Genomic DNA, 26,644 nt, shown 5'->3' on the forward strand with positions numbered 1-26,644 from the left:
GGTTTTCTTTACGTGTTTCTGCTCATTACCTCCTTCAGGGCAAGGCATCCAATTAGTACTTTTGCAAAGCTAAACAAAGAACGAGAAAGTGTCTTGGTTATTAGATAGTAAAGTTGCACTGAAGACAAAGATCAACTCAATCAAAGATCAAAACTAACTAATTAGATTGGTTTATTATAACAGTTTTTTTTTCGCTAAAATTCGGACTCTAAAGTTTAACACTGCCATTATTTGTCGCATGTTTATGTGTAGAGAGCAACGGCATCGAATTTTGTCCATTTAAATTAAAACCAGTTCCACCGCTATCGGCAGTTTGGTAATTTGTCGATCTGGTGTATTGAAAATGTGCATTTCTCTGGATACTTCGCTTGACTGCTTGATGCACCTCATGGTTGGCGAAACAGAACAGAATGGAGCAACATAATCCCTAAAATTATAATCGTATTTCACAACTGCATCATATGAATTCCAACTGATTTTGAACTTACCTGGTAAGAAATTATGACCATACTAAAATAGAGGTATATGTTGTACAAGGGATGTCCTACATCAGGTTTGACCGGGATAAAAATGAATTGTAACCCGAACAATGGGGTAAGTATCAATGCAGCCCTTACCGCTTTCCTTGTACTATCTGGGGCAGGATTAGGAGAGGCCGGATTCCGTGTTGTTAGGATCACCAGTAATATGTTTATAAGGAAAACTGCAAAAAAAACCACAATTTTTCAGTTTCTAGGAGCTACAAGCTCCACTGAGTACGCTCTAATTAAAAAAAAATTATTATTCAAATTGACTTTATTGAATGCGTTTGAGAAGTCCTTATAAATATAATCAGGATGACCCTTCTTCTTAAAGTTATCAGGTTTGTCGAGGAAAAATCCCAATATATTAAGACTCTTTTGTGTACTTTATTTTATAGTAAATAACTTAATGTGCATCTGTCAGCCTAGGCTTAAGTGGCTTTAAATCATTTGGATGTAATACCCGGAATAGCAAGTAACAACAAAAGCATCATGAGATTTTATAGTAAATATATTTATTTATTTGTAGTTTAACTTTCAGTATCTTATCTAAATTTTTTTATTGCCCTGCCTTATCACGGTGATTAAGTCCATAATCAAGGCGGCACCGTTGTCTTTATTTTATAATTTTACTCCCTTTTAAATATAAATTTTTTCAGGTTAATACTTACTTATTGACGATGCTAAGGTAAGCACAATTGGGACGCTAATAAACCATGTGCTGACCCTGTTCTCTTCCATAAAGCATCTGTAAATCATTGGAATTATTTAATGAATTATCAAGTAAATAAACCTCTTTGAGACCCTCTTATTCTACTTTATTTATTTAATTTAAAAGTTTGATGTAACTATAAACAACAAATAATTAACGTACCTCTCGGTATCTTGACTTAAATAAATTCGAACTAAGTTGTGCGTTAAAACTATCAGGAACGATCCACCCCATCCGATGGCATAAAACCACTTCATGATTTTTTCATCGGCCATAAAAACCACCACCAGGGCGATGTGGAGGTGAAGAGATTCGCAAAACATCCACATGTAATTCGCCACCATAAAGTACTCCTTGGCTATGTGAAGGAATTGACACCATAACTAAAAAGGAATACTATAAATATTTATATATATATATATATGGAGCATGAATGGAGAGAACTGGTGTTGATCAATGGCCCGCTCGACCACCCGATTTATCTCCACTTAATTTTTTTTTTTGAGAAAAAAATCTTTCACGCCTATAAATAGCTTCTGTATGTTTAAATGTGCACGCAAGACCGGAGTTGGCTCGACTGGTATAAGCTAATAAAAAAACACAATATTGAAATTTGCGTAAAGTCAGATGTAGACCAAACCGACTGCTTTCACATTTTTCCAGATAACTTTTTCCAAAATAAAGATAGAGTTGTAAATTAAAAACTTCCTGATAGAAAATTTAAGTAGTTAAAAAAGACTGTTAAATAACTTTCCTGTAACTATTATAGTTATTAAGATACACGTAGTTGAAATTTGCTTAAAGTTAGGTGAAAACCAAACCGAGTGGCTTAACATTTGTCTTCATAACTTTTTTCTGGATAAAGAAAGGGTAGTAAAATAAAAACTTTCTAATAAACAGTTGAAATAACTATAAAAAACCATAAAACAACTTTTTATAACTATTATAGTTACCAAAATATACATAGTTGAAGTTTGGCTAAAGTCAGGTGGAGACCAAACTGAGTGGCTCAACATTTTTCCAAATACCTTTTTTTAGGATAGAGCTAGAGTAGTGGAATAAAAACTTCTTGATAGCTAGTCTAAGTAGCTATAAAAAATTGTAAAATAACTTTTCTGTAACTATTAAAGTTACTTAATTATACATACTTGAAATTTGCCTTTGAAAAAGTCATGTGGAAACCAAACTCAATGGTTTCACATTTTTACAAATAACTTTTTTCAGGATGAAGCTAGAATAATGAAATAAAAAATTCTTAATAACTTATCTAAGTGGCTATAAAAAATTAATACATAACTTTTCTGTAACTATTATAGTTACTAAGCTATACATTTTTGAAATATGCCCAAAGTCAGGTGGAGACCAAACTTAATGGCTTCACATTTTGACAAATAACTTTTTTCAGGATGAAGCTAGAGTAATTAAATAAAAAATTCCTAATACCTAATCTATGTGGCTGTAAAACATTACTACATAATTTTTCTGTAACTATTATAGTTACTAAACTATACATTTTTGAAATTTGCTCAAAGTCAGGTGGAGACCAAACTCAATGGCTTCACATTTTTACAAATAACTTTTTCCAGGATAAAGCTAGAGTAATGAAATAAAAAGTTTCTAATAACTAATCTAAGTGGCTATAAAAAATTAATACACAACTTTTCTGTAACTATTATAGTTACTAAACTATACATTTTTGAAATTTGCCTAAAGTCAGGTGGAAACCAAACTTAATGGCTTCACATTTTTACAAATAACTTTTTCCAGGATAAAGCTAAAGTAATGAAATAAAAACTTTTTAATAGCTAGTCTAAATACCTATAAAAAATATTACAGAATTTTCCTGTAACTATTATAGTTACTAAACCATACATTTTTGAAATTTACCTAAAGTCAGGTGGAGACCAAACCGAATTGCTCAACATTCTTCCAAATAACTATTTTTTGGATAAAGGTAAGATAATGAAATAAAAACATCCCAATAGCTAGGCTTAGTAGCTATAAAAATTGCTAAACAACTTTGCTATAACTATTATAGTTACCGAAGTACAGGTACATGAAATTTAGCTAAAGTCAGGTGAAAACCAAATTGAGTGGCTCAACATTTTTTTAAATAATTTTTTCCAGGATGAAGCTAGAGTAGTGAAATACAATATTCTTGATTGCTAGTCTAGGTAGATATAAAAAACTGTAAACGAATTTTTCTGTAACTATTATAGTTACTAAATTATACATTTCTGAAATTTGCCAAAAGTCAGGTGGAGACCAAACCGAATTGCTCAACATTTTTCCAAATAACTATTTTTTGGATAAAGCTAAGATAATGAAATAAAAACATCCTAATAGCTAGACTTAGTAGCTATAAAAAATTGTAAAACAATTTTGCTATAACTATTATAGTTACTGCAGTATAGGTACTTGAAATTAGGCTAAAGTCAGGTGGAAACCAAAGCAAGTGACTCAACTTTAATTCAGATAACTCTTTCCTGAATAAAGATAAAACCATCAAATAAAATTATTCTGATAGACAGTCTAAGTAGTTATTAAAAACTATTAAACAACTTTCCTGTAACTATTATAGTTACCACAGTATACATACTTGAATCTTAACTAAAGTCAAGTTTAGGTCAAGTCTTAGGAAACCAAACCGAGGGCCTCTATATTTTTCCAGATAACTTGTTCCAGGATAAAGATAGGGCAGTAAAATAAAAATTTCCTATTAGCTTGTTTAAGTAGCTTTAAAAAATTATTAAACAATTTTTCTTTAACTATTATAGTTAATAAATTACATACACTTGAAATTTGGCCAATAAAATTTGCATATCGAAATGAAAAAATTAATAGAAATTTTAAAGCACTGGCATGCCGGTTTTACCAATCAAATAAACCTATTGCAAATTATAAGCAAAATACCATCAACCTTCTACAAAAACGCTAATAAAATAAAAAATCTAGTAGTGAGAGACAGAGAAAGTGAATCTTGTCCAGACCCGTATACCGGTCTGACCAAGTCAGGTCTTGAGTGCGAAATTAATTATGTCTCAAATTGGAGAGAAAAAGACTGTGCGATGCCATGGATTCTGACTTAGGGAGACATCATAGTGTTATTTTTTTCTTTAAGAAGAATTTAATCTAATCACTTTTTAATTAACTTAATTTTATATGAAACAAGTTTGAACCAAAGCATTTCAAGGGTAAATGAACGTAAATTAATGCCAAAATAATATGAAATTTCTCTCAAAATAAAGTTTCTCTCTAGATATTTAAATTCGCACGCAAAAACTGAGGTTGCCCTACCAGTATAACCTGATAGAGTAGGGTGCGTATTTATGATTGACGATTCTGGAGTAATGATGAATTCGGGAAAAGCAGGAATAAACAACAAAAAAAGTAGGGAAGCAACGTATGCATCCGCTTCCTCAAACTCAATTTTGATGTGAATAAAAAACATCAATCAGAAATTTAATGGGCCATAAAATGAAAAGCTTATGTAAACTTTTGCTTGGGTGAATCGGTTTATAGATACAGGATGCTTGATTTAACATTTTAGAAGTAGGAGGGTTTCGTATTTAAATAAAAATTTGAATTAATACATAGCACTGAAATGTTTAATACAGTGCTATTTTTTTAACATACAATCAATAACTATATAAATGTAGGTACTAATAATCACCATCACCACAATGATTGTTATCACAGATAAATATAGTACGTCATACGAATAATATCGAGTATGATGGTTAATGTCTGTGCATCCTATAAAACCAAACAAATCCGTAACGTTTTATTTTCAATTAAATATTTAGACGTTTGTACGTTGCGGTTTTTCGGTGATAATATATGGCCACTAAAATATTTATGACTATCTCACTTTGTAATCTTAACGCTCTGATGTGTTTTTATTTATAACATAAATATTAGCGTTTAAAAAAAAATATATTTTATAAAATTTAAATGTACGTAATAAAAGTATTATAATTATATTAATTTGTTTTTATTTTACAAGAGCCCATTCCGGCATATTAGTAATGAATAGTCATCATTGATTCAGAGTTAAAATACACGTGTGGTCAACTTAGGTCTGGAGTGCACAACTTCTTTTACGAACTTTATATATAGGAAAGAAATTAAGTGGTCATGTCTAAATAATTGAATATTTATTCGTCTTTACATATTACCTGTCATTTCTGTGTTAATTTTTTCAATAATGAATATTCTTACGTTTATACTAAGTTACGTTATAACTAACGTGCAACAATATATATTTTTTGAAATATTCCTCCTTTTAAATCATCTTAAGTTTATATATTTTTCAATCATGAATATTTGTTATAACAGACCTATCCTCACTTAAAATTATACTTATCAATGATTTTAATTTAATATACCCCTATGGTCAACTCAGATCTTGAGTGCACAAATTTTGTTACATTTAATGTATTACTCATATATTATATAAAAGGAATTAACCAGTAGTGTCGTCTAGTCTTTTTCCTAATTTAATATTTGTCACAAAAAATCCTTAAATATCTCCTGGTATTTTTGGGTTAATATTTTTAATATTAAATATTTATACTAATAAAATTAATATACTCTTGAATTACAGTCTAAGGTTCAGAGATATGAGCTTTTTATCACTGAGAATATGAATTTTTTTAAAATTATTTTTCAAATTTCGAGGATGATTTCTTCACTTTTACTTATTTTTGGGAAAAATGCCGAAACAGGTGTCCAACTATTTTATTTCAGGAATCTGTGGTTCAAATTTCAGGTCTCTAACTTTTTAAGGTTCAGAGATATAAGCATTTTGTCGCTGAGAATATCATTTTTTTTAATAAGAAAATTTTTTCAACTTCCAAGGCTAATTTCTTTTATTTTACTAATGTTTAGAGAAAAACGCTAAAATACGTGTTCAATGATTTTATTAAGGGAATCTGTGGCCCAAATTTCAAGTCTCTAACTTCTTTAGGTTCAGAGATTCAAGCATTTTATCGCTGAAAATTAATTTTTTTTTTATAAGAAATTTTTTTTAATTTCCAAGGCTAATTTCTTCAAATTTAATAGTTTTTAGAAAAAAATGCTTAAATAGGTATCCAATGATTTTACTAGAGGAATCTGTTTTCTAAATTTCAAGTCTCTAACTTTCTTAGATTCAGAGATATAAACATTGTGTCGCTGAGAATGTCATTTTTTTATAAAAAAATTTTTACAAATTCCAAGGCTAATTTTCCAATTTTAATAGTCTTAAGAAAAAAACGCTAAAATATGTATCTAATGACTTTATTGGAGGAATCTGTGGTCCAAATTACAAGTCTCTAACTTCTTTAGGTTCAGAGATATAAGCATTCTGTCGCTGAGAATATCATTTTTTTATAAGAGAATTTTTTCAACTTCCAAGGCTAATTTTTTTCATTTTAATATTTTTAAGAAAAAAATTCTAAAATGCGTATCGAATAATTTTATTAGAGGAATCTGTTGTCCAAATTTCATGTCTCTAACTTTTTGAGGTTTAGAGATATAAACATTTTGTCGCTGAGAATATCATGTTATATAAGAGAATTTTTTCAACTTCCAAGGCTAATTTCTTTAATTTTAATAATGTTTAGAGAAAAACGCTAAAATACGTGTTCAATGATTTTATTAAGGGAATCTGTGGCCCAAATTTCAAGTCTCTAACTTCTTTAGGTTTAGAGATATGAGCATTTTGTCCCTAAATATCTATAACATCAAGAATATCAAAGCTAACAATAATATTCAGGCAATAATGCAGTAAATAATAAATGATAGAAAGACTTATAAGAAAATAGTTTACACGTCTAGCCAACTCATGCCATGAGTGCACAAATTCTGTTCCGATTAATATATTCACTTCACATATAAAAAAGAATTAACCAGTGGTGCATCTATAAAATCCTAGCATATTTCTGTGTCAATATTAGCATTATTCAATATTCATACTCGTGCTTGATAGCAAATAATATACACGTCTGGTCAACTCAGATCTTGGGTGCTAGGTTAATAAGTCATCACAAGAAGCCACATTTAAATGTCTATTAGGCACTATAAGTGTTTGCTGGATATTTTTCCAATACAAATTTTATTTTCTTTATTAAGGATTTAATCGTCAGCAAATTGCTTTTACAGATGACAAATAATTGATTAAACATTAACATACAGGTCTAGTAAACTTAAGTCTTGAGTGCGTACATTTATGCCTAATATATTAATTGCCTATAAAAGCTTCTTCTACTTTTAGGTTAAGTGGAATTATTAGGTTTTTGTTTTTAAAATAATAGTTCTCAGATAAGATTGCCTAACTTTAATTAATTTAAAGATGAATATACACGTGTGGTCAACTAAGGTCTTGCGTGCCCTCTACCTTAGCCATCCAATGCAGAAAAAGGATCTTTTTAGGGAAAAAAATTATAACCTTGGCTATATTGTTAGTGGAACATTGAAATTTGGCTGTAATATTAGCAACACAGGTCGCAACCATTTTTCGTTAAAATTTCACTAAAATTGTTATTAGTTTTTAAGTTATAGGCTAGCTTAAGAAATAGGTACAAAAAATCCTTATAGAGATTAATATACATGTCTGGCCAACTAAGGTCTAGCGTGTTCTCTACGCAACCCAGAAAATGGGACTTTTTAGGGAAAAAAATCATAACTCTGGCTATATGGCTAGTGGAATATTGAAATTTTGCAACAGTATTGTCAATACATGTAGCAACCATTTTTCGTTAAAATTTTACTAAAATTCTTTTTAGTTTTTAAGTTATAAGCTGTCAAAAAAGTAGGTACAAAAAATTCTTGCAGAGAATAATGTACACGTCTGGCCAACTGAGGTCTAGCGTGTTCTTTACGCAACTTAGAAAAAGGGATTTTTTAGGGAAAAAATCATAACTCTGGCTATATAGCTAGTGGAATATTGAAATTTAGCAACAGTGTTGGCAACGCATGTAGCAACCATTTTTCGTTAAAATTTAACTAAAATTCTTATTAGTTTTTAAGTTATAAGCTGTTAAAAAATTAGGTACAAAAAATTCTTGCAGAGATTATATACACGTCTGGCCAACTGAGGTCTAGCGTGTTCCTTACGCAACTCAGAAAAAGGAAGTTTTTAGGGAAAAGAAATCATAACTCTGGCTATATGGCTAGTGGAACATTAAAATTTGGCAACAATATTAACAACTCATGTAAGTACCTATTTCCGTTAAAACTTTGCGAAAATTTTTATTAGTTTTTATGTTATAAGCTGCCAAATAGAAAAAATAAGAAAAAAATTCCTGTAAGTGCCTTCTTTCTTTAATGTATGGGCAAATTTACTTACCGGATTTGCTTCAGTCACTTCCACCTTAGTGACCACTTCCGTATACCATATAATGGACAGTAAACTATTTATTAAAAATGATATGAATAGTTGTATGTGAATTTTGATTCTTGTGCATTTAAGTATTCTGAAAATCGGGTTTATAGTTGCAGCAATTGAGAAACGCTTTAGGACTTACCTGAAGGAGAAGAAGACAACTAAGGAAACAAGTAATGCTAGGGAAGATATCGCATAACCGATTATATATAGGAAGTTTATACACTTATAGAACTAAAAAGAACATTAGTTGAACAAGATGTTGTCCTTTAAACATTTAAGCTTACCTCCAATATTTCATCGGGAAATCTACAATCCTCATAATTGGTCCAGGTAATATTCTTTTCGTTCACATACCAGGTGCCATTTTCTCTGCATAATTTATAAGCAAAACCCACTACTGCTTCACCTTCGAGGTAGTTTGGACACGTTTTATTCGCTAAAGTTCCAGGAGGCGTTTCTGGCCAACACAATATTGTGTCGTTGATTTCTGGACACCAACCTTAAAACAAAAAAAGACATTTTATTGATCTGAAGAGCCATACGCTCCTCACTCAGTTTGCAACTAGATATTTTAAGGATTGATTTGCAGCTTTTTCAACATTTCTAAAGCACACTTTTTTTAATCCAACGCAAGTTGAATCACATTTCTATGTCTAGTAGTTTTCGAATTATTTGAGTTTTAGAGAAAGCAACTCTGTAAGAGCCATACGTCGCTCAGACTGTTTAACTCGCTTTAAGGATGGATATCTTAAGAAGTTGTATCTGGATTGTTTTGCATTATTAATAAAAATTGTAAAGCATTCTTTCCTTAATCCAACACAATTTGAGTATTTTTTTTATCTTTAGTAGTTTTTGAGTTATTTTAGTTTAAGTGGTTCCGATCTTTTTGTGGTTAATGCAATTTATATTGAGACATGCAGCAACATTACTACTATAGTTTGCTGATAATTAATGCAAGTAGCTCGTTAACTTAAACATAAATGAGGCGTTTATTAAGACATGTTTTTTTAATTAACAATTATATTGTATATTAAAATATAGACGCAGGTACAAAATTCCATTGGGGAATTATCGTCGAAAATTGTGCTTTCATTTTTTTTTTGATTAAATGAAAAAATTAAACATAAATTTCTCTTGATCTGTTAAATTATCATAGATTTTGATATTCACAGGCAATTCGTTAAACTCAATTAAAAAAAACAAGAAAACCAATGAATTGTCCAATTTTATAAGAATTTTCACTTAAATTCTTGCCTTTTTTGTGAAATTCAAGGTATCGTAATTTTTTTTCTTAAATAGAGAAAAAAAATCCCAGAGAATCCAAGGAATCTCAAAAAAAAAGAAAGAAAACCAATTCCACAAAAATCCAAGAGAACCATTGGATTCTCCAAGGCCTTACACTGTTTCAATAAATTTATTGGTTTATTAATTTTGGAGGAGTTCTAATTCTAGAGATCACAGGGAGTATTCACTTTGAAGCTGAATATTTCAAAGACTAATAGACGTATTTTTATGAAATTAAAAGCGTAATATTAAAAAATCAATTCTTAACAAATTTTGTTTTGGATTCAAAAAAATCCAAGCAGCAGTTTTGGCACTAAGGAACTTTCTGTGTAATAGGGTCTAGAGATCATGTCTGTTCTTTAACGTGAGCACTCACTTTGAAAATCAATATCTCAAAAACTAATGGACGTATTTTTATAAAATAAGGAACATTATATTGAAAAATCAATTCTGTGTAAATTTTGCTATAGATTTTAAAAAAATCAAGCAACAGTTTTGGAACTAAGGAACTTTTTGTGTAGTAAGGTCCAAAGATCATGTTTGTTTTTCAAAGTGAGCCCTCGCATTGAAGGTCAATATCTCAAAAAATAATGGATGCATTTTTACGAAATAACAAACATAATATTGAGAAATCAATTTTTGATAAATTTTGTTTAAGTTTTAAGAGAATCTAAGCAATAGTTTTGGAAATAAGGAACTTTTTGTGTAGTAGAATCTTGAGGTCATGTTTGTTCTTTAAGGAGAGCACTCACTTTGAAGGTTAATATCTCAAAAACTAATAAACATATTCTCATAAAATAAAAAGCATTTTATTGAGAAATGAGTTCTTTATAAATTTTGCGTTAGACTCACAAAAATCCGAGCAACAGTTTTTGAAATAAAGAACTTTTTGTGTGGTAGAGTCTTAAGCACTTACTTTGAAGATCAATATCTCATAAACTAATCAACTTATTCTTATGAACTAAAAAGCATAATATTAGGAAATCAATTCTTTTTAAATTTTGCTTAAAAAATACGTCCAATATTTAAAATAGAATTTCTGCCTGGAATATATATACATTTTTCTTAAATATTTGGAACGAAAACAAAATTATGTGCGAAAAATCCGAATTACTCAAAAGACCTGGAAAATAGTACAAATTATTGTGCCAAAAGAAAATTGACTTTAAAAGGCTGGAAAACATGAAAAATTATTTCAGATTTATGGAAAACATGAAAGCCGAAAAAAAAGTTTAGAAATGTCTGGAAAAATGTTTGGAATTTAAAGCATTTCCGTTAGCCACTTTTCCACTCAATCAACCAAAAAAATAACACAGGAAAAGAGTTCACAGTAGAAGTTTCTCCTCTATAATATTTTCAACTTTATCTACTATAGATACCATAGCGAAAAATCCAAAATTACTTAAAAAACCTGGAAAAGAGGACACATTTCCTTAAAACTCTCCAGAAATGCTTGAAAGATCAAAAAATTGAAAAATTGAGCACTCAATTTGACGCTTAATATCTTAAAAACTAATGGACGTATTCTTATGAAATAAGAAGCGTAATATTAGGAAATCAATTCTTTACAAATTTTGTCTTGGGTCTTAGAAAATCCAAACAATAGGTTTGTAAATAAGAAACTTTTTTTGTAGTAGGATTTGTTTTCCAAGGAAAGCACTCACTTTGAAGGTCAATATCTCAAAAACTAACGGACGTATTCTTATGAAATAAGAAGCATAATATTGAGAAATCAATTCTTTAGAAATTTTGTCTTAAATCCACAAAAATCCAAGCACTGGTTTTAAAAATAATAATTTTTGTATGTACTACGGTCTAGAGGTTATGTTTGGTCTTTAAGGAAAGCAGTCACTTTGAAGATCAATATCTCAAAAACTAATGGGCTTATTCTTTTAAAATGAAATGCGTAGTATAAGGAAATCAATTCTTTATAAATATTGCTTAAAAAATACGATTCTTAAATTAAATTTTATAATTTAAATTATATACATCCAATTTATTGTTTTATATACCTGGAAGGAGAAAAAATATTGGTAAAAAATTTTAAATCATTTAAAAGCTCTGGAAAAATAATTGTGAATTTCTGGAAAATTAAAAGATACTGAAGGAAACCTAGGAACTTCCTAAAGTGCCTGAGAAATAAAAAAATTTTACTTTAAAAAGGATGAAAAATTGTTTCAGATCTTTGGAAGACATGAAGCTTTAAAAAAATGCTTAAAAATATTTCCAGGCATTTCTGGAAAAAAATGAAAAATTATTTTACATTCCCTAGTGACACAAAAAATACGTCAGATGTCTAAAATATTCTTTTTTTTGAAAATATTGATTAAAAAAATTGTTGGAATAAAATGAGGATTTTTCAAAAAAAAAATCACTTTAAAAGGCTAAAAAACGTAAAACATGGCTGCGAAATATATAAATAAATAAAATCACAAAAGTAAAAAAATATTCTGAATGCCTGGAATAAGGCCTGAAGTTTATTTTACAACCCTAGAAAAAAAATTAAATTAAATTAAAAGTACCTGAAATAAAATATCTTTAAAGGCATTAGTGCAAAGGCCTTAAACGCATAAAAAAAAATTAGTGCTTGAAAAAAATTAAAATTTAAGTGAATTAAAATATGTCTCTACCAGTTTAGATGAAAACATCATTTCAATAAACTGGAAGCCTGGAATAAGAGTGAAAATATTTCAAAAATCTGGAATATATAAAAAATAATGGTTCTTTTAAAAATTCCTTCAATTATTTAAGAATTGACAAATGATGTAAAAGAAATATAATTAATCGATTAAAAACTGCCTTTAATAAGTTCCTAAATTTACCATTTAACAGTGCACTTTTTCCATCATCTTTTCCATCAAAACAGACGATAATGGGCAATCGATGGTTGATTTAATCTACTTAATAGCTCCCAAATAGATGCACCTATTTACAAGAAAACTTAAAACCTTCTTTATCTTAGACTCAATTAAGGAGGAGATTATTGTAGTATCCTAGAATGTCTTAGAGCTTTTTATCGAGATCCATCTTTTTGATGAGACTCCAAAACTCCTAACACTGGCTTCTGCATTTTGTTTGGTTGTGGTTATGATCTTTCAAACTCTCAAACTTTCATAGCTTTACAGTAATCGTAAATATTCAAAGGTTTTTTTTCTTTTTCTGACAGAACCCGCATAAGTTATCAGGTGTTCGTTTAAATTACAATGGCCTGTAAGCAAACCAACTATTATTATTCTTGGTCTTTACTAAACACTTAAAAAAAATACATCAGTTTTCATAGTACGTAAAATCAATAAATCTTTACATGAGTTTTTAAGACATTTAGATTTTGGTAAAGCCTTTGACATTATCAAGATTTTTTCAATCTATTAAAAGTCTACTTAATGACTCAAAACTGCTACATTTAAGTAAAGCGACTATATAAATCAAATATAATTTAATATAGCTCCCATAGGAAAAAAATGATGATGGTTGATAAAAAACAAAACGTCGAAGCCTTAGTTTTAAAACACCATAAGACGTTAAAATGGATAATTTACTCTGTTCTAGAGCTTGAAATAAAGTCAGATGGGCAATCGATGTTCTTAATTATTCATTTCTAATATTTAAAGTGACTATTTTATTGATCAGACACTTGAAGCGATTTTAAATGTTCTTTTGCTAATTAAAGCCAATTTTTGCTTGTATCATGCTTTTAAAATATTGTTTTATCTTCTAGATGTTTAAAGTAATTCCTTATTTTCTTTCGAGGCATTTCAACTCTTCTTTTATTCGTCTTGCGTATTTAATTTAATTTTTTACATCTTCCAGGCATTTAAAGCCATCTCTTACTTGTTTCATGCTTTTGAAGTAGTTTTTTGATGATTTTAAAGTTGTGCAACTCTCATTTTAAAGCACAGTTATTAAAATGCCTGGAAATATTCTTAGATTTCTGGAATAAATTAAAAGATTAGTTCATATTCCTTAGTGACACAAAAAAAATACGTCAGATGTCTAAAATAATTTTTTTTTTGGAAAATATTAATTAAAAAAATTGTTGGAATAAAATGAGGAATTTCAAAGAAAAAAATCACTTTAAAAGGCTAAATAACGTAAAGCATGGCTGGGAAATATATAAATAAATAAAAGCACAATAGTGAAAAAATATTCTGAATGCCTGGAATAAGACAAAAATTTATTTTACAAACCTAGAAAAAAAATCAAAAGAACTTAAAATAAAATATCTTTAGGAATCTAAAAGCATTAGTACAAAGACGTTAAACGCATAAAAATAGCATTAATACTTGGAAAAAATTAAAATTTAAGTGAAATACTTAAAATAAACTAAAATATGTCTCTATCAGTTTAGACAAAAACATCATTTCAATAACCTGGAAGCCTGGAATAAGAGTTAGAATATTTCAAAAATCTGCAATATATAAAAAATAATGGCTCTTTTAAAAATTCCTTTAATTAGTATTAAGTACCAAAACTTGATAAAACTTAACAGAAACCAACAAATTTTTTTTAAATTTTTTTGGCTTATAATTAGTTCAGCAGAACTTACTAATTCTTTTAGTCAAAATTAATTAAAGAACAACATATCTACACTCAAAACAAAAACTGCCAATATTTAAATTTTAATGAATAATATGTCCCTACTAAAGCCTTAAAGCCAAGCGTTAATCCCTAGGTACAACCAAATACTAAACCATTTTCCATAGCATATGTGAGAAAAATGTTGTGGTGGTGTTATTCATGCATAACTAGATGGTTATATAATAACTATGTGCTAATAACAAATATATTATACAGTGTGAGCCTGCAATTTGAAATTCGATAATTAATAGTAATATATACGAGTATATCATTTACACAAGAGACAAATTTCCAATTATGATTTCTTGTCATAATAGAACCGTTGTCTCATTCGAACAATTAATAGTGCTTCAATAAATGCTCACAAGGTTCTCCATTTTCTAACTGACAATATTAAATTTCTTTTGAGAGTTTCTAATTACTTTGGAAAAAATTAGCTTATACTTTGGTCTATTTGGTTCCTCAAACTCTTCTTCAATATTTGTTAGTTTAGAAGATGTTAAATCGGTAATATTGTTAAGTTAGGCGCAAACTGAAACATTTTATTCTTTCAAAATACAAGGAGTATATACTGATTGCTGAAGGTTCAGGCTGCCTTGGATACAGATCCCAAGTATTTTCCCAAGTAAGTTTTATCATGAATCAGAAATAAAAGTAAAATTCCTATAAAAATTAAACTATAATAACTTATCTTACATTGAATCACAAAATTCTAAAAAATTTTTGCTATCTACTTTGCTGATATTTTTTTGCAGATTGACCTTATCAGTTCAGCTAAGAAATTAACGGGAAATATAACTATTGGCTTTGATGATGTTCGAAAAGCCTATTGCAATCTACTAACTCAGACACTGACAGTTATGTTTCAGTTTTGTCTTAAAACATCAACCTTCCCCAGTGAACGGCGAGTTGGTAAAATAATTCCCATTTTCAAGGGTGGTTTAAAATAGGAGGTGGTAACCTATATACCAATTTCAGTTGTTAATTCTATTTCTAAGGTGAAGAATTGACGAATGAATAAAAAAATATATAATTAATCAATTAAAAACTGCCTTTGATTAATTCTTAAATTTACCATTTAACAGTGCACTTTTTCCATTATCTTTTCCATCAAGCCAATTTTTATTTGTATCATGCTTTTAAACTATTATTTCATCTCTTCTAGATGTTTAAAGTAATTCCTTATTTTCTTCCGAGGCATCTCAACTCTTCTTTTATTTGTTTTGCGTATTTAATTTAATTTTTTACATCGTCCAGGCATTTAAAGCCATTTCTTATTTGTTCCATGCTTTTGAATTAGTTTTTTGATGATTTTAAAGTTGTGCAATTCTCATTTTAAAGCACAGTTATCAAAATGCCTGGAAACATTCTTAGATTTCTGGAATAAATTAAAAGATTAGTTCATATTCCTTAGTGACACAAAAAAAAACGTCAGATGTCTAAAATATTTTTTTTTGGAATATATTGATTAAAAAATTGTTGGAATAAAATGAGGAATTTCAAAGAAAAAAATCACTTTAAAAGGCTGAAAAACATTAAAAAATGGCTGCGAAATATATGAATAAATAAAAGCACAATAGTGAAAAAATATTCTGAATGCTTGGAATAAGACAGAAATTTAGTTTACAAACCTAGAAAAAAAATTAAAAGAACTTAAAATAAAATATCTTTAGGAATCCGAAAGCATTAGTGTAAAGGCCTTAAACGCATAAAAAAAATTAATGCTTGGAAAAAAATTAAAATTTATGTGAAATGCTTAAAATAAACTAAAATATATCTCTACCAGTTTAGACGAAAACATCATTTTAATAACCTGGAAGCCTGGAATAAGAGTGACAATATTTCAAAAATCTGGAATATATAAAAAATAATGGCTCTTTTAAAAATTCTTTCAATTAGTCAGGAATTGACAAATGATGTAAAAAGAAACAAAAATATAATTAATCGATTAAAAAATGCCTTTAATAAATTCCTAAATTTACCACTTAACAGTGCATTCTTCCATCATCTTTTCCATCAAAACAGACGATAATGCGCAATCGATGTCATTAATTATTAATTTCTGATACTTAAAGTTGATCCAGACACTTTTTACGCGATTTTAAATGTGCTTTTGCTACTTAAAGCCAATTTTTGCTTGTATCATGCTTTTAAACTATTGTTTCATCTCTTCTAGATGTTTAAAGTAATTCCTTATTTTCTTTCGAGGCATTTTAACTCTTCTTTTATTCGTTTTGCGTATTTAATTTAATTTTTTACATCGTCCAGGCATTTAAAGCCATTTCTTACTCGTTCCATGCTTTTGAAGTAGTTTTTTGATGATTTTAAAGTTGTGCAATTCTTATTTTAAAGCACAGTTATTAAAATGCCTGGAAACATTCTTAGATTTCTGGAATAAATTAAAAGATTAGTTCATATTCCTTAGTGACACAAAAAAAAATACGTCAGATGTCTAAAATAATTTTTTTTTTGGAAAATATTGATTAAAAAAATTATTTGGATAAAATGAGGAATTTCCAAAAAAAAATTATTTTAAAAGGCTTAAAAACGTAAAACATGACTGCGAAATATTTAAATAAATAAAAGCACAATTGTGAAAAAATATTCTATATGCCTGGAATAAGACAAAAATTTATTTTACAAGCCTATAAAAAAAATTAAAAGAACTTAAAATAAAATATCTTTAGGAATCTAAAAGCATTAGTACAAAGGCGTTAAACGCATAAAAATAGCATTAATACTTGGAAAAAATTAAAATTTAAGTGAAATACTTAAAATAAACTAAAATATGTCTCTATCAGTTTAGACAAAAACATCATTTTAATAACCTGGAAGCCTGGAATAAGAGTTAGAATATTTCAAAAATCTGCAATATATAAAAAAATTATGGCTCTTTTGAAAATTCCTTCAATTAGTTAAAAATTGACAAATGATGAAAAAAATATATAATTAATCGATTAAAAACTGCCTGTAATAAATTCCTAAATTTACCATTTAACAATGCACTTTTCCCATCATCTTTTCCATCAAAACAGACGATAATGGGCAATCGATTTATTGTCATTAATTATTAATTTCTGATATTTAAAGTCGATCCAGACACTTTTTACGCCATTTTAAATTTGCTTTTGCTACTTAAAGCCAATTTTTGCTTGTATCATGCTTTTAAACTATTGTTTCATCTCTTCTAGATGTTTGAAGTAATTCCTTATTTTCTTCCGAGGCATTTCAACTCTTCTTTTATTTTTTTTGCGTATTTAATTTAATTTTTTACATCTTCCAGACATTTAAAGCCATCTCTTACTTGTTCCATGCTTTTGAATTAGTTTTTTGATGATTTTAAAGTTGTGCAATTCTCACTTTAAAGCACAGTTAGGCAAACAGTTATTGCTTTTGAAAATTAGTAAGAACCCTTATCTAAATCTATCAAGTTGCTTATGATTACAAATCCCTTACCTATGTTAGTGACGTTCTTAGTTCCACACAGATCTTCCTCCATAGCAACAAAAAAATTCAATAAAAACTAATCAGTCTTTTTCACACTCTCACATTAACCAACTACACCTGAACTAAAGCGAAAAACGTTTGGAAAAGCTTAAGAGAAATCCCACATACCTAAATCCGTAAGTAAATAAGAAGTTTGTACATCGCGACTATAAACAGAAGAGTTTTAGAATTAGCGCAACACCATGTGGAGGGATATTGAATTCGATTCATGCTATAGCAACTATATTGGTGAATTCTAACCTGCTCTCTCTCTCTTGATTGGTTAATGTCAATAAATTATCAGTAAAACGGTGCTAAAATAAATACAGGTATTAAATTGTTTATAAGTGGTCGGCGCGATTTTCGATTACTATTGGGAAGGTTTTCCAAGATTATTTTTATACTCTAATCTTAAAACAATCGCCGTTAATCATCTTTTTCCTTTAAGATTCTATTAGGTCGTAATAAAATTTAGGTTAAATTAATCGATTAGATACCGAAAATGATTATAAATAAAACAGTAAAAAACGATTTTAATTAGTATCTGCCGACAAAGTATTATTTGCACCTTCTTAGCTGTATTTAATTCCACTTTTCAAATTTATTAAGAATTTTTAATTAAAGGGTATAAAGAAGTTTATGGAGAGGAATAATACGGACTGATTTATTGAAAATTTTCCTGGGTGCGGAATTCAATGACGGAATGGCAAAACGCTACTAATGTCTCAGAGGGCCCAGGTTTACACTTTCATGACTAAATAATTGACGAAATGTTATTTTTGTCTCAGCTTGTTGAGGTTATCATTTTCTCATTATCCTTTTGGTTACAATGTTTTCGGATACAAAAGTACAAATAAATAATTATATTTTTAAGAAAAACGTAAAAATTAGTAAACATGAAAGTCAATGGTATCAAAGGCCTTGATGTAATCAATGAATGTAAAACATGCTTAAGGAGAACTAAAGCAAGACTTTCTTCAGGGCATATTTTGAAGCCTGAAAAAGGTCCAATGAAGGATAGAAACGTCGTTCAAAAAATAATAACTTCTTTCACTTGCTGTCCTGTATCTTCAAACATTCTTTCTATTTGGTGCAAAGTAAAGACGAATTTACGCATTATTTTCTGGTAAATCTGAAGCTGACATTCGTGTAAATACAAATAAATAATTTTTCATTTGAGTCAGACTCTCTTACTCACTCCTTTACTCATCTTCTCTCTTTTTCTTTATCAGGGGATCAAATGCACTCAACTGCCTGGAATTAAAAAAAAAATTCTTCCAGGTAGTTGAGTTCTTTTAATCATCTACTCTTAATCATCTTTTCTCTCTCTCTTTTTCATATGGTTAAAAGCACTCAACTGTTTGGAATAAATAAGGAAAGACTCTTCGAAGCATTTGAGTCAGACTCTCTTACTCACTCCTTTACTCATCTTCTCTCTTTTTCTTTCTCAGGGGATCAAATGCACTCAACTGCCTGGAATTAAAAAAAATCTTCGAGGTAGTTGAGTTCTTATAATCATCTTTTCTCTCTCTCTTTCATATGGTTAAAAGCACTCAACAGTCTGGAATAAATAAGGAAAGACTCTTCGAAGCATTTGAGTCAAAATTCATATTGCTTTGTATGAAGCATATTGCTTAATAAAAACCGAAATATTGAAAATAACCCTGGGTGCCGAATTCAATGACGGAATGGCAAAACGCTACTAATGTCTCAGGGGGCACAGTTTTGCACGTTCATGACTAAATAATTGACAAAATGTAGTATTTGTCTCAGTTTGTTGAGGTTATCATTACCTCATTATCATTTTTTGTTACAATATTTTCGAGTACATTTGAAACTGTCATTAGTACGAATACAAATAAATAATTGTATTTTCTAAGAAAAAAAAATTGGTAAACATAAAAGTAGTGCCACCCAGACCCAATGTTCTATGGTATCAAAAGCCTTGGTACAATCAATGAATGCTGACAGTTTAATCTGCTGAAGGAGAACCAAAACGAGACTTTCTTTAGGGCATATTTGGAAGCCTGAAGAAGGTCTAATGAAGGATAGAAACGACGTTCAAAAAATAATAACGTCTTTTACTTGCTGTCCTGTATCTTCAAACACTCTTTCTATTTGGTGAAAAGTAAAGACGAATTTACGCATTATTTTCTGGTAAATCTGAAGTTGACATTCGTATAAATACATATAAATAATTTTTTATTCATATCGCTTTGTATGAAACATATTTCAATAAAAACCGAATGATTGATAATTTTCCTGGGTGCCGAGTTCAGTGACGGAATGTCAAAACGCTTCAGGTGGCACAATTTTATAGTTTATAATTAAATAATTAAAAAAATATAATTTTTTTGTCAATTTGATGAGGTTCCTACCGAATTACAGAGTAATGCAAACTGAATCGCATTAAAATGATAATTTTGTTATGCTCACTTATGTACAGATACAAAGATATAAATTATAAAGAATTATTATCGATATTACATCTTCCGAAGCTATAAGAAATATTGCATAAAATATGTGGTTTAATGTATTCTTGTAAAGATTTTAAGCCATTTATATTCATGTTTCTGCAAAAAGCACAAAAAAACTGACCTATTTTATATTTCATACCATAAAGTGAATTATAAATTTTTGGTCATTTATTTAGAGTATGTAAGAATACTAATTAATTCCCAATAGATCTAGAATTTTTCTCGCATTATTTTCTGCTAAATCTCGATCTCGACAGTCGTATAAATACAAATAAATACTTATTTATTCATATCTCATATCACATATCGCTTTGTATAAAGCGATTTTATTTAATAAGCACTGAATTATTTAATATTTTCCTAAATGCCGAATTCGATTACGAAATGTCAAAATCCTTCAGACTAAATAATTGACAAACTTGAATGTTCTTGACAATTTCTGGAGGTTTCTACCGAATTAAAATGACAACTTTCTTACGCTCACCACATACCAAAAACGATAATGCTGAGATGGATTTAAAGGTTAAAAAATCGTTTTTTTTTTTCTATCGATACACTGACACAGATCTGTCATTACCAATTGCCGACATGACCACAACATCTACACTACAATAACTGAAAAGAAGAGGAAGTATACTGAGCTGGCAACTAGAACCTGGAGACCTTGGGACTGTCCAAGAATATCTTCCTACTTTTATAAAAATCATGAACACCGCCAAGACCTACCAGCAACATGAACAACAATATTATAACAAATAAAAAACTGAACAATATAAAAAGGCATATATTGAATTTGTCAAACGCCTTCGTGATATCAAGGAACACCGCACCTGTGCTTCCTCCAGAGTCCATACAATCCAGGGAAGAGGAGAAACCTGAGGTGGCTCTTCATCATTAGCCTTTCCACGACTTTTTCCCGTATTTTTCAAGAAATTCGAGATAGCTTATCGATGTATTTTAGCCTGAAATATGGAAAAATCGTAATAAAAAATAAAAGGCTTACGCCATAAATGGAAGGCCCAATTTATTTAAATGCGTTTTTTGACTCTTTAGTCAATTCAAAGGCATTGAATTGACTAAATAATATTGTTTTTGGGTGCCGAATTTAATGACGGAATGTCAAAACGTCGCGAAAATTTCAGACGGTGCGGTTCTATAGGATCATGATTAAATAATTGACAAAAAGTTATTGTATTGCCGTTTTTTTTAAACGGGAAACATCCTATTTGTTCTAATGCATTTTTCAATTCTATAGTCAATTCTAAGGCATATTTGCTAACAGGAACCGAATTATTGAAGATTTTCCTTGGTGCCAAATTCAACGACAGAATGCCAAACCGCTTCCAGCTTGACAAAATGTTATTTTTTCCAAATTAATTTATTATAATAAATTAAATATGGATGTTGCTAGTCACTGTATCATTTGACTCTAATATCAATCATAAAGATAATGATATAGTTTTTTTAGGATTAGAGTTATTAAATGGGAAATTAATATTGGATCAACGGATATCCAAATCTAATTAAATCTATTTGCCAGTAATCAATTCTCGTTTAATAATTACGTCGGTCACCCTTCGTTTTTATTAAAAAACAAAATGTGATAAAATTAATCCGTGGGTTTGCACCAATTTCCACCGTATAATCCCGTATTAAATTTAAGCAGACAAAATTTTCCGGATCTTTGATCACACTAGATCATTTTTTTTATGTTGTAAAAAACGCAATTTTTTTAATGGGTCTTCATTTTATTAATTAATTAATTTATAAAATCCTATATTCTCTTATAGTAGTAGATTCTTGTATTTTTCATTTAAAACTGCAGGTACTACACTTATTTGGGTAACGTCCTCTTAAGGAATTAATTTATAATTAATTATTATTATCTAGCATTAAGAGGATTGCACAACACAGCGACCATTTAACGGATTAGTTTTTGTCTCAATAAATGCTGCACTTTTCTCTTTGTTACTTAAAGGATCAGTTATCTTAAAAAAACATCATTATCTGCATAATCTAAAATTGAAAAAAAAATGCTCCGATAATGAGCTGATATTAATTAGTTCGATTCACTTTTGCGTTATTTCATTTTGGCCCTTGCAGTATAGTTAAGAGAACTTTAAATATGGCGCACTATAAGTTATTGCTGGTGAACATGCTATTGTTCAGTTTTATTGGGAAAACATATTTGAAACCTATGATGGTGTTAGAAGATGGTATGCTGGATAACCATGAGTTCGGTCAGGTAAGTTCTTGTAAATTACGTTTCTATATTATAGAAAGTCGTATATCTACTACCATTTTTCATTTTTTTTAAGAAAGTGAGAACAAAAAAACCATAAAAAATTAAATATTATGCAAAATGTAAAAAACTTACAAGTATCTTGGATTGCATCAAAACACAAGATAATTAACACAGAATTAAAGGACCAATAGAAGCAAAGATTACAGGCCCTTTTAAAAAACTTCACTTTATTCGTGTAACCTCTTTAAAACCATCAACACATTTTCCATCTCAACTTTTTCTCTTCTCAAACGAGAAGAAGATAATCATTAACAAGATCTTCTTGATTTCCAAATTAGAGGACAACGAATATGGTACAAGAAGGTCACAATAGTAGAAATATTGGTACAAGAAAACAGTGTCCATTAGTGTAATAAATGGAAAACACTATCAGACAGAAGTATTTACTGACGGATAAACTCACTTTTTAGCTCCAATCTTGCCAAACTTGCCGAATAAATGGCAGGCTATTTAAAACTACAACCTGTTCAATTATTTTCACGTTAATAGCGAAATTTATGGACAATGAAAATTATTTGCACATTCCTGGTCGTCTTTAACACTTACCATCGTCTGGGATATAGTCAATTCATAGATGTCGCTATTTTACGTTAGATCTCCAAATTACAATAGAAACTTAACAACTAGGAAAGCTATGAAAAAAAAATCAAATTTAGCGTGCACTAATGTGACAAATAGAAAACGCTATCAGATACAAGCACTCGCTGGCGGATAAACTCACTTTTCAGCTCCAATGTTGCCAAACTTGCTGTATAAATGGCGGGCTATTTGAAACGAGAACCTGTTCAATTATAATCACGTTAATAGTGAAATTTATGTACAATGAAAATTATTTGCACATTCCTGGTCGTTTGTAACACTTACCATCGTCTGGGTTAAAGTCAATTCATAGATGTCACTACTTTACGTTAGATCTCCAAATTACGATAGAAACTTAACAACTAGGAAAGCTATGAAAAAAAAATTAAATTTAGCATGCACGAATGTGACAAATAGAAATCGCTATCAGATACAAGTACTCGCTGACGGATAAACTCACTTTTAAGCTCCATTGTTGCCAAACTTGCTAAATAAATGGCGGGCTATTTAAAACTAGAACCTGTTCAATTATAATCACGTTAATAGTGAAATTTATGTACAATGAAAATTATCTGCACACTACTGGTCGTCTTTAACACTTACCATCGTCTGGGACATAGTCAATTCATAGATGTCGCTATTTTACGTTAGATCTCCAAATTACAATAGAAACTTAACAACTAGGAAAGCTATGAAAAAAAAATCAAATTTAGCGTGCACTAATGTGACAAATAGAAAACGCTATCAGATACAAGTACTTGCTGACGTATAAACTCACTTTTCAGCTCCAATGTTGCCAAACTTGCCGAATAAATGGCGGGCTATTTGAAACTAGAATCTGTTTAATTATTTTCACGTTAATGGCGAAACATAAGTACAATGAAAATTATCTGTACTTCCCTGATCCTCTTTACACTTGCTTAGGGTTGGTTTTCATATAGAAAAAGAAATTTCAACTTAGTGTAGACTAGTGTACAAGAAAAAGACGACGCTATATTTGTTTATTAGACTAATGTTAAATTTCTAAATCAACTTAAGAAAAAGGTCCTTGCACCGCCTAGTTGCTAGATATCCCAGGTCTAATCCGTTGTCGTGATTGGTTAGTTCTTAATCTTTTCATATCTTAAGGTTCGAAAAGTAACCAATCAGGAGAACGGATCAGAGATCCGGCAACTAGGCACGACTGCGCCCTGTAACGGTGTGTATAAATTAAAATGGCGGGATTTTTGAAATTGTGTTGCTCTCGTACCTGAAACAATTGCTTGGTTACCATTGCATTTAAAATGTTATTGAAGAATGTTAGTGTGTTGAATAGTAATTAGACACTTGCCCAATCAATTAGTACGAAAAATGTTTTAGAAGCTTCATTTCACTTATACAGTCTTTTGTGATCTATCCAAGACTTTTGACAATATCACTCATAAGTTTTCACTAAAATGAGCTCACTTAGTGCCAATTTCTTGGGCTTTGAGTCAATCGATTTGTTTTAGGGGTGGTGGGATTGTTAAGGGCCCAAGAACAATTTACTATATACTACAAATATTACCATTAAAATATTACCTTGCTTACCTTTATTGACTTGATATAAAAATATAAAGTGTATATATGTATTTTAGAATAACCCGTCTAACATTGAGGTGCCAATAGAGTGCTGTCCTCGCTGCATTTTTATTCCTGATATTGGCTGCATTGACCCTTCAGATCCAGGTTATCATCCCGAAATTGACCCTTTTGTTCCAAGGATCCATCCCTAATATTATGAAATAGTTCAATAAATAAAATTGTATTTTCGTATGCTGTATTATATTTATTGTTATATTTCAAAGATGCAATACAGACTTTAAAATAAGTTCCTTGTTTTTCATTTATTTAAAAAAAAACACTGTTATGTCAATATTATAATGATTATGAGATAAACTATCGTGGTCTTTCTTTTATCAGGTATAAAAAGTGAGCTGGAGCTATTGAATTAAATGTTCTTTAAAAGAAAAGTGACCCTCAGAAATCCCCCTAAAACCGATAAAGTCTTATCTACATATTAGCTTTTTAACAATAAAATATTAACTAATTAGGCTTTATTAACTTAAATGTCCCAATCTCAAATATCAGTTGATATATGACGCGTATAAATCATAAAGACTGAAAAAAAAAGAGAAAATTTACAACCAACTAGATTAAGTTGTCTATTTTGATCCATAAACAATTCAGCCCTGTCAATATCAGATTTGTTTATAATTAATCCTTAAGTAATTTCCTTGATGAGCGGTCGGTTTACTTTAAGCCATTTGGTTAGGATATAGGTAGTTCTGATGTAGCGGCATACGTATTTTATGTAAGCAATTAGGACTTAATTAAGTTTTTTCACGTGCGTTTTGAAAATAATCGAATCTGGATTTAGCATATCGGAAAGTAAATTAAAGATGTTATGAAAAACAAAAAAATTACCGTTGTTCAAGTTTGTTTGTTTTTTTGGGTAAATGCTGCATGAATCAGCTGCAAAAAAACGTACATTACCATTGAGAAAATTATTTAATTAGATGTAATAATAATGAACAAAAACAAAAATGAGAAAGTGAGAAAATATTGCAGTTAAATAGGAAATTAGAAATTACTTACAAGCTCAAACAATTGAGTTAATGCAGCAATTTAAACAACAATCGCCCTTTACTATGAGGAACATTTTCCAAAGCTTTTGCACCGTCTTAATTACTTTTAGTCCTATCCTACTGACTGCACCAGTAATGAGGAATAATTAATTTTATTTCAAATTAACACAAATTTATTACTAAATGGTTTTTTTACTTTAGTTAATTTACTTAAGCAAAACTAGCTTTTGTAAAGCAACCTAGACAAACGGCTGGAGACAAAACGCATGAATATTCACAATTGTCTTTAGTTTAATAATAGCCATTTTTTGTGACCTTCAAGGCCTTTGTCTGTGTATCTCATCGAATCTTATTGAATCATATCTGCAAGGATTGAGTCCGCTTAAAGGTTGAAATAAGCAATTACGTCCAGGCACTTGAAATTTGCCTTGAAGAAATAAGAAATTACTTCCAGGTAGTTGAAAATGTAATTCCTTAAACCACTAGAAAGGAGGCACTTGGAGTCATTGGTCAAACGCTAATAACTTTTGTTCTATGGCGAATTTTGTTTTCTCGTTTTCACTGTTTTATCTAAGAAGGTTGACGCTACGTGACTGTGAAATTTTAAAAATTAAAAAGTTAATTAAAAAACAGCGTTTTTCTACATAAATGTAGCTATCTTTTTTGTAAAAACTATTTTTTGCAAAAAAAAACTCCTTCCGAGATAAACGAGCTTAAACGTAAACAT

At 29.5% G+C, this 26,644-nt stretch overlaps 1 protein-coding gene and 1 long non-coding RNA gene across 2 annotated transcripts; one reads left to right on the forward strand and one right to left on the reverse strand.

Moving 5' to 3' along the window:
- Positions 1-154: 154 nt before the first annotated feature.
- Positions 155-18,253, reverse strand: LOC126745686 (calcitonin gene-related peptide type 1 receptor-like). Its single transcript, XM_050453650.1, has 8 exons — positions 17,921-18,253; positions 8,887-9,101; positions 8,742-8,833; positions 8,564-8,690; positions 1,396-1,616; positions 1,193-1,269; positions 489-703; positions 155-427 (listed from the first exon to the last, which is right to left on the reverse strand). The coding sequence occupies exons 1-8, from the start codon at positions 17,961-17,963 to the stop codon at positions 209-211; spliced, it is 1,209 nt and encodes a 402-aa protein (XP_050309607.1). The 5' UTR covers positions 17,964-18,253; the 3' UTR covers positions 155-208.
- Positions 18,254-22,275: 4,022 nt separating this feature from the next.
- LOC126745723 (uncharacterized) lies at positions 22,276-25,160 on the forward strand. Its single transcript, XR_007663657.1, has 2 exons — positions 22,276-22,672; positions 24,928-25,160. It is a non-coding gene; the product is annotated as an uncharacterized LOC126745723 (long non-coding RNA).
- Positions 25,161-26,644: the final 1,484 nt, after the last annotated feature.

The sequence above is a fragment of the Anthonomus grandis genome, chromosome 16 (genome assembly GCF_022605725.1).
Source record: "Anthonomus grandis grandis chromosome 16, icAntGran1.3, whole genome shotgun sequence".
Lineage (NCBI taxonomy): Eukaryota > Metazoa > Arthropoda > Insecta > Coleoptera > Curculionidae > Anthonomus > Anthonomus grandis.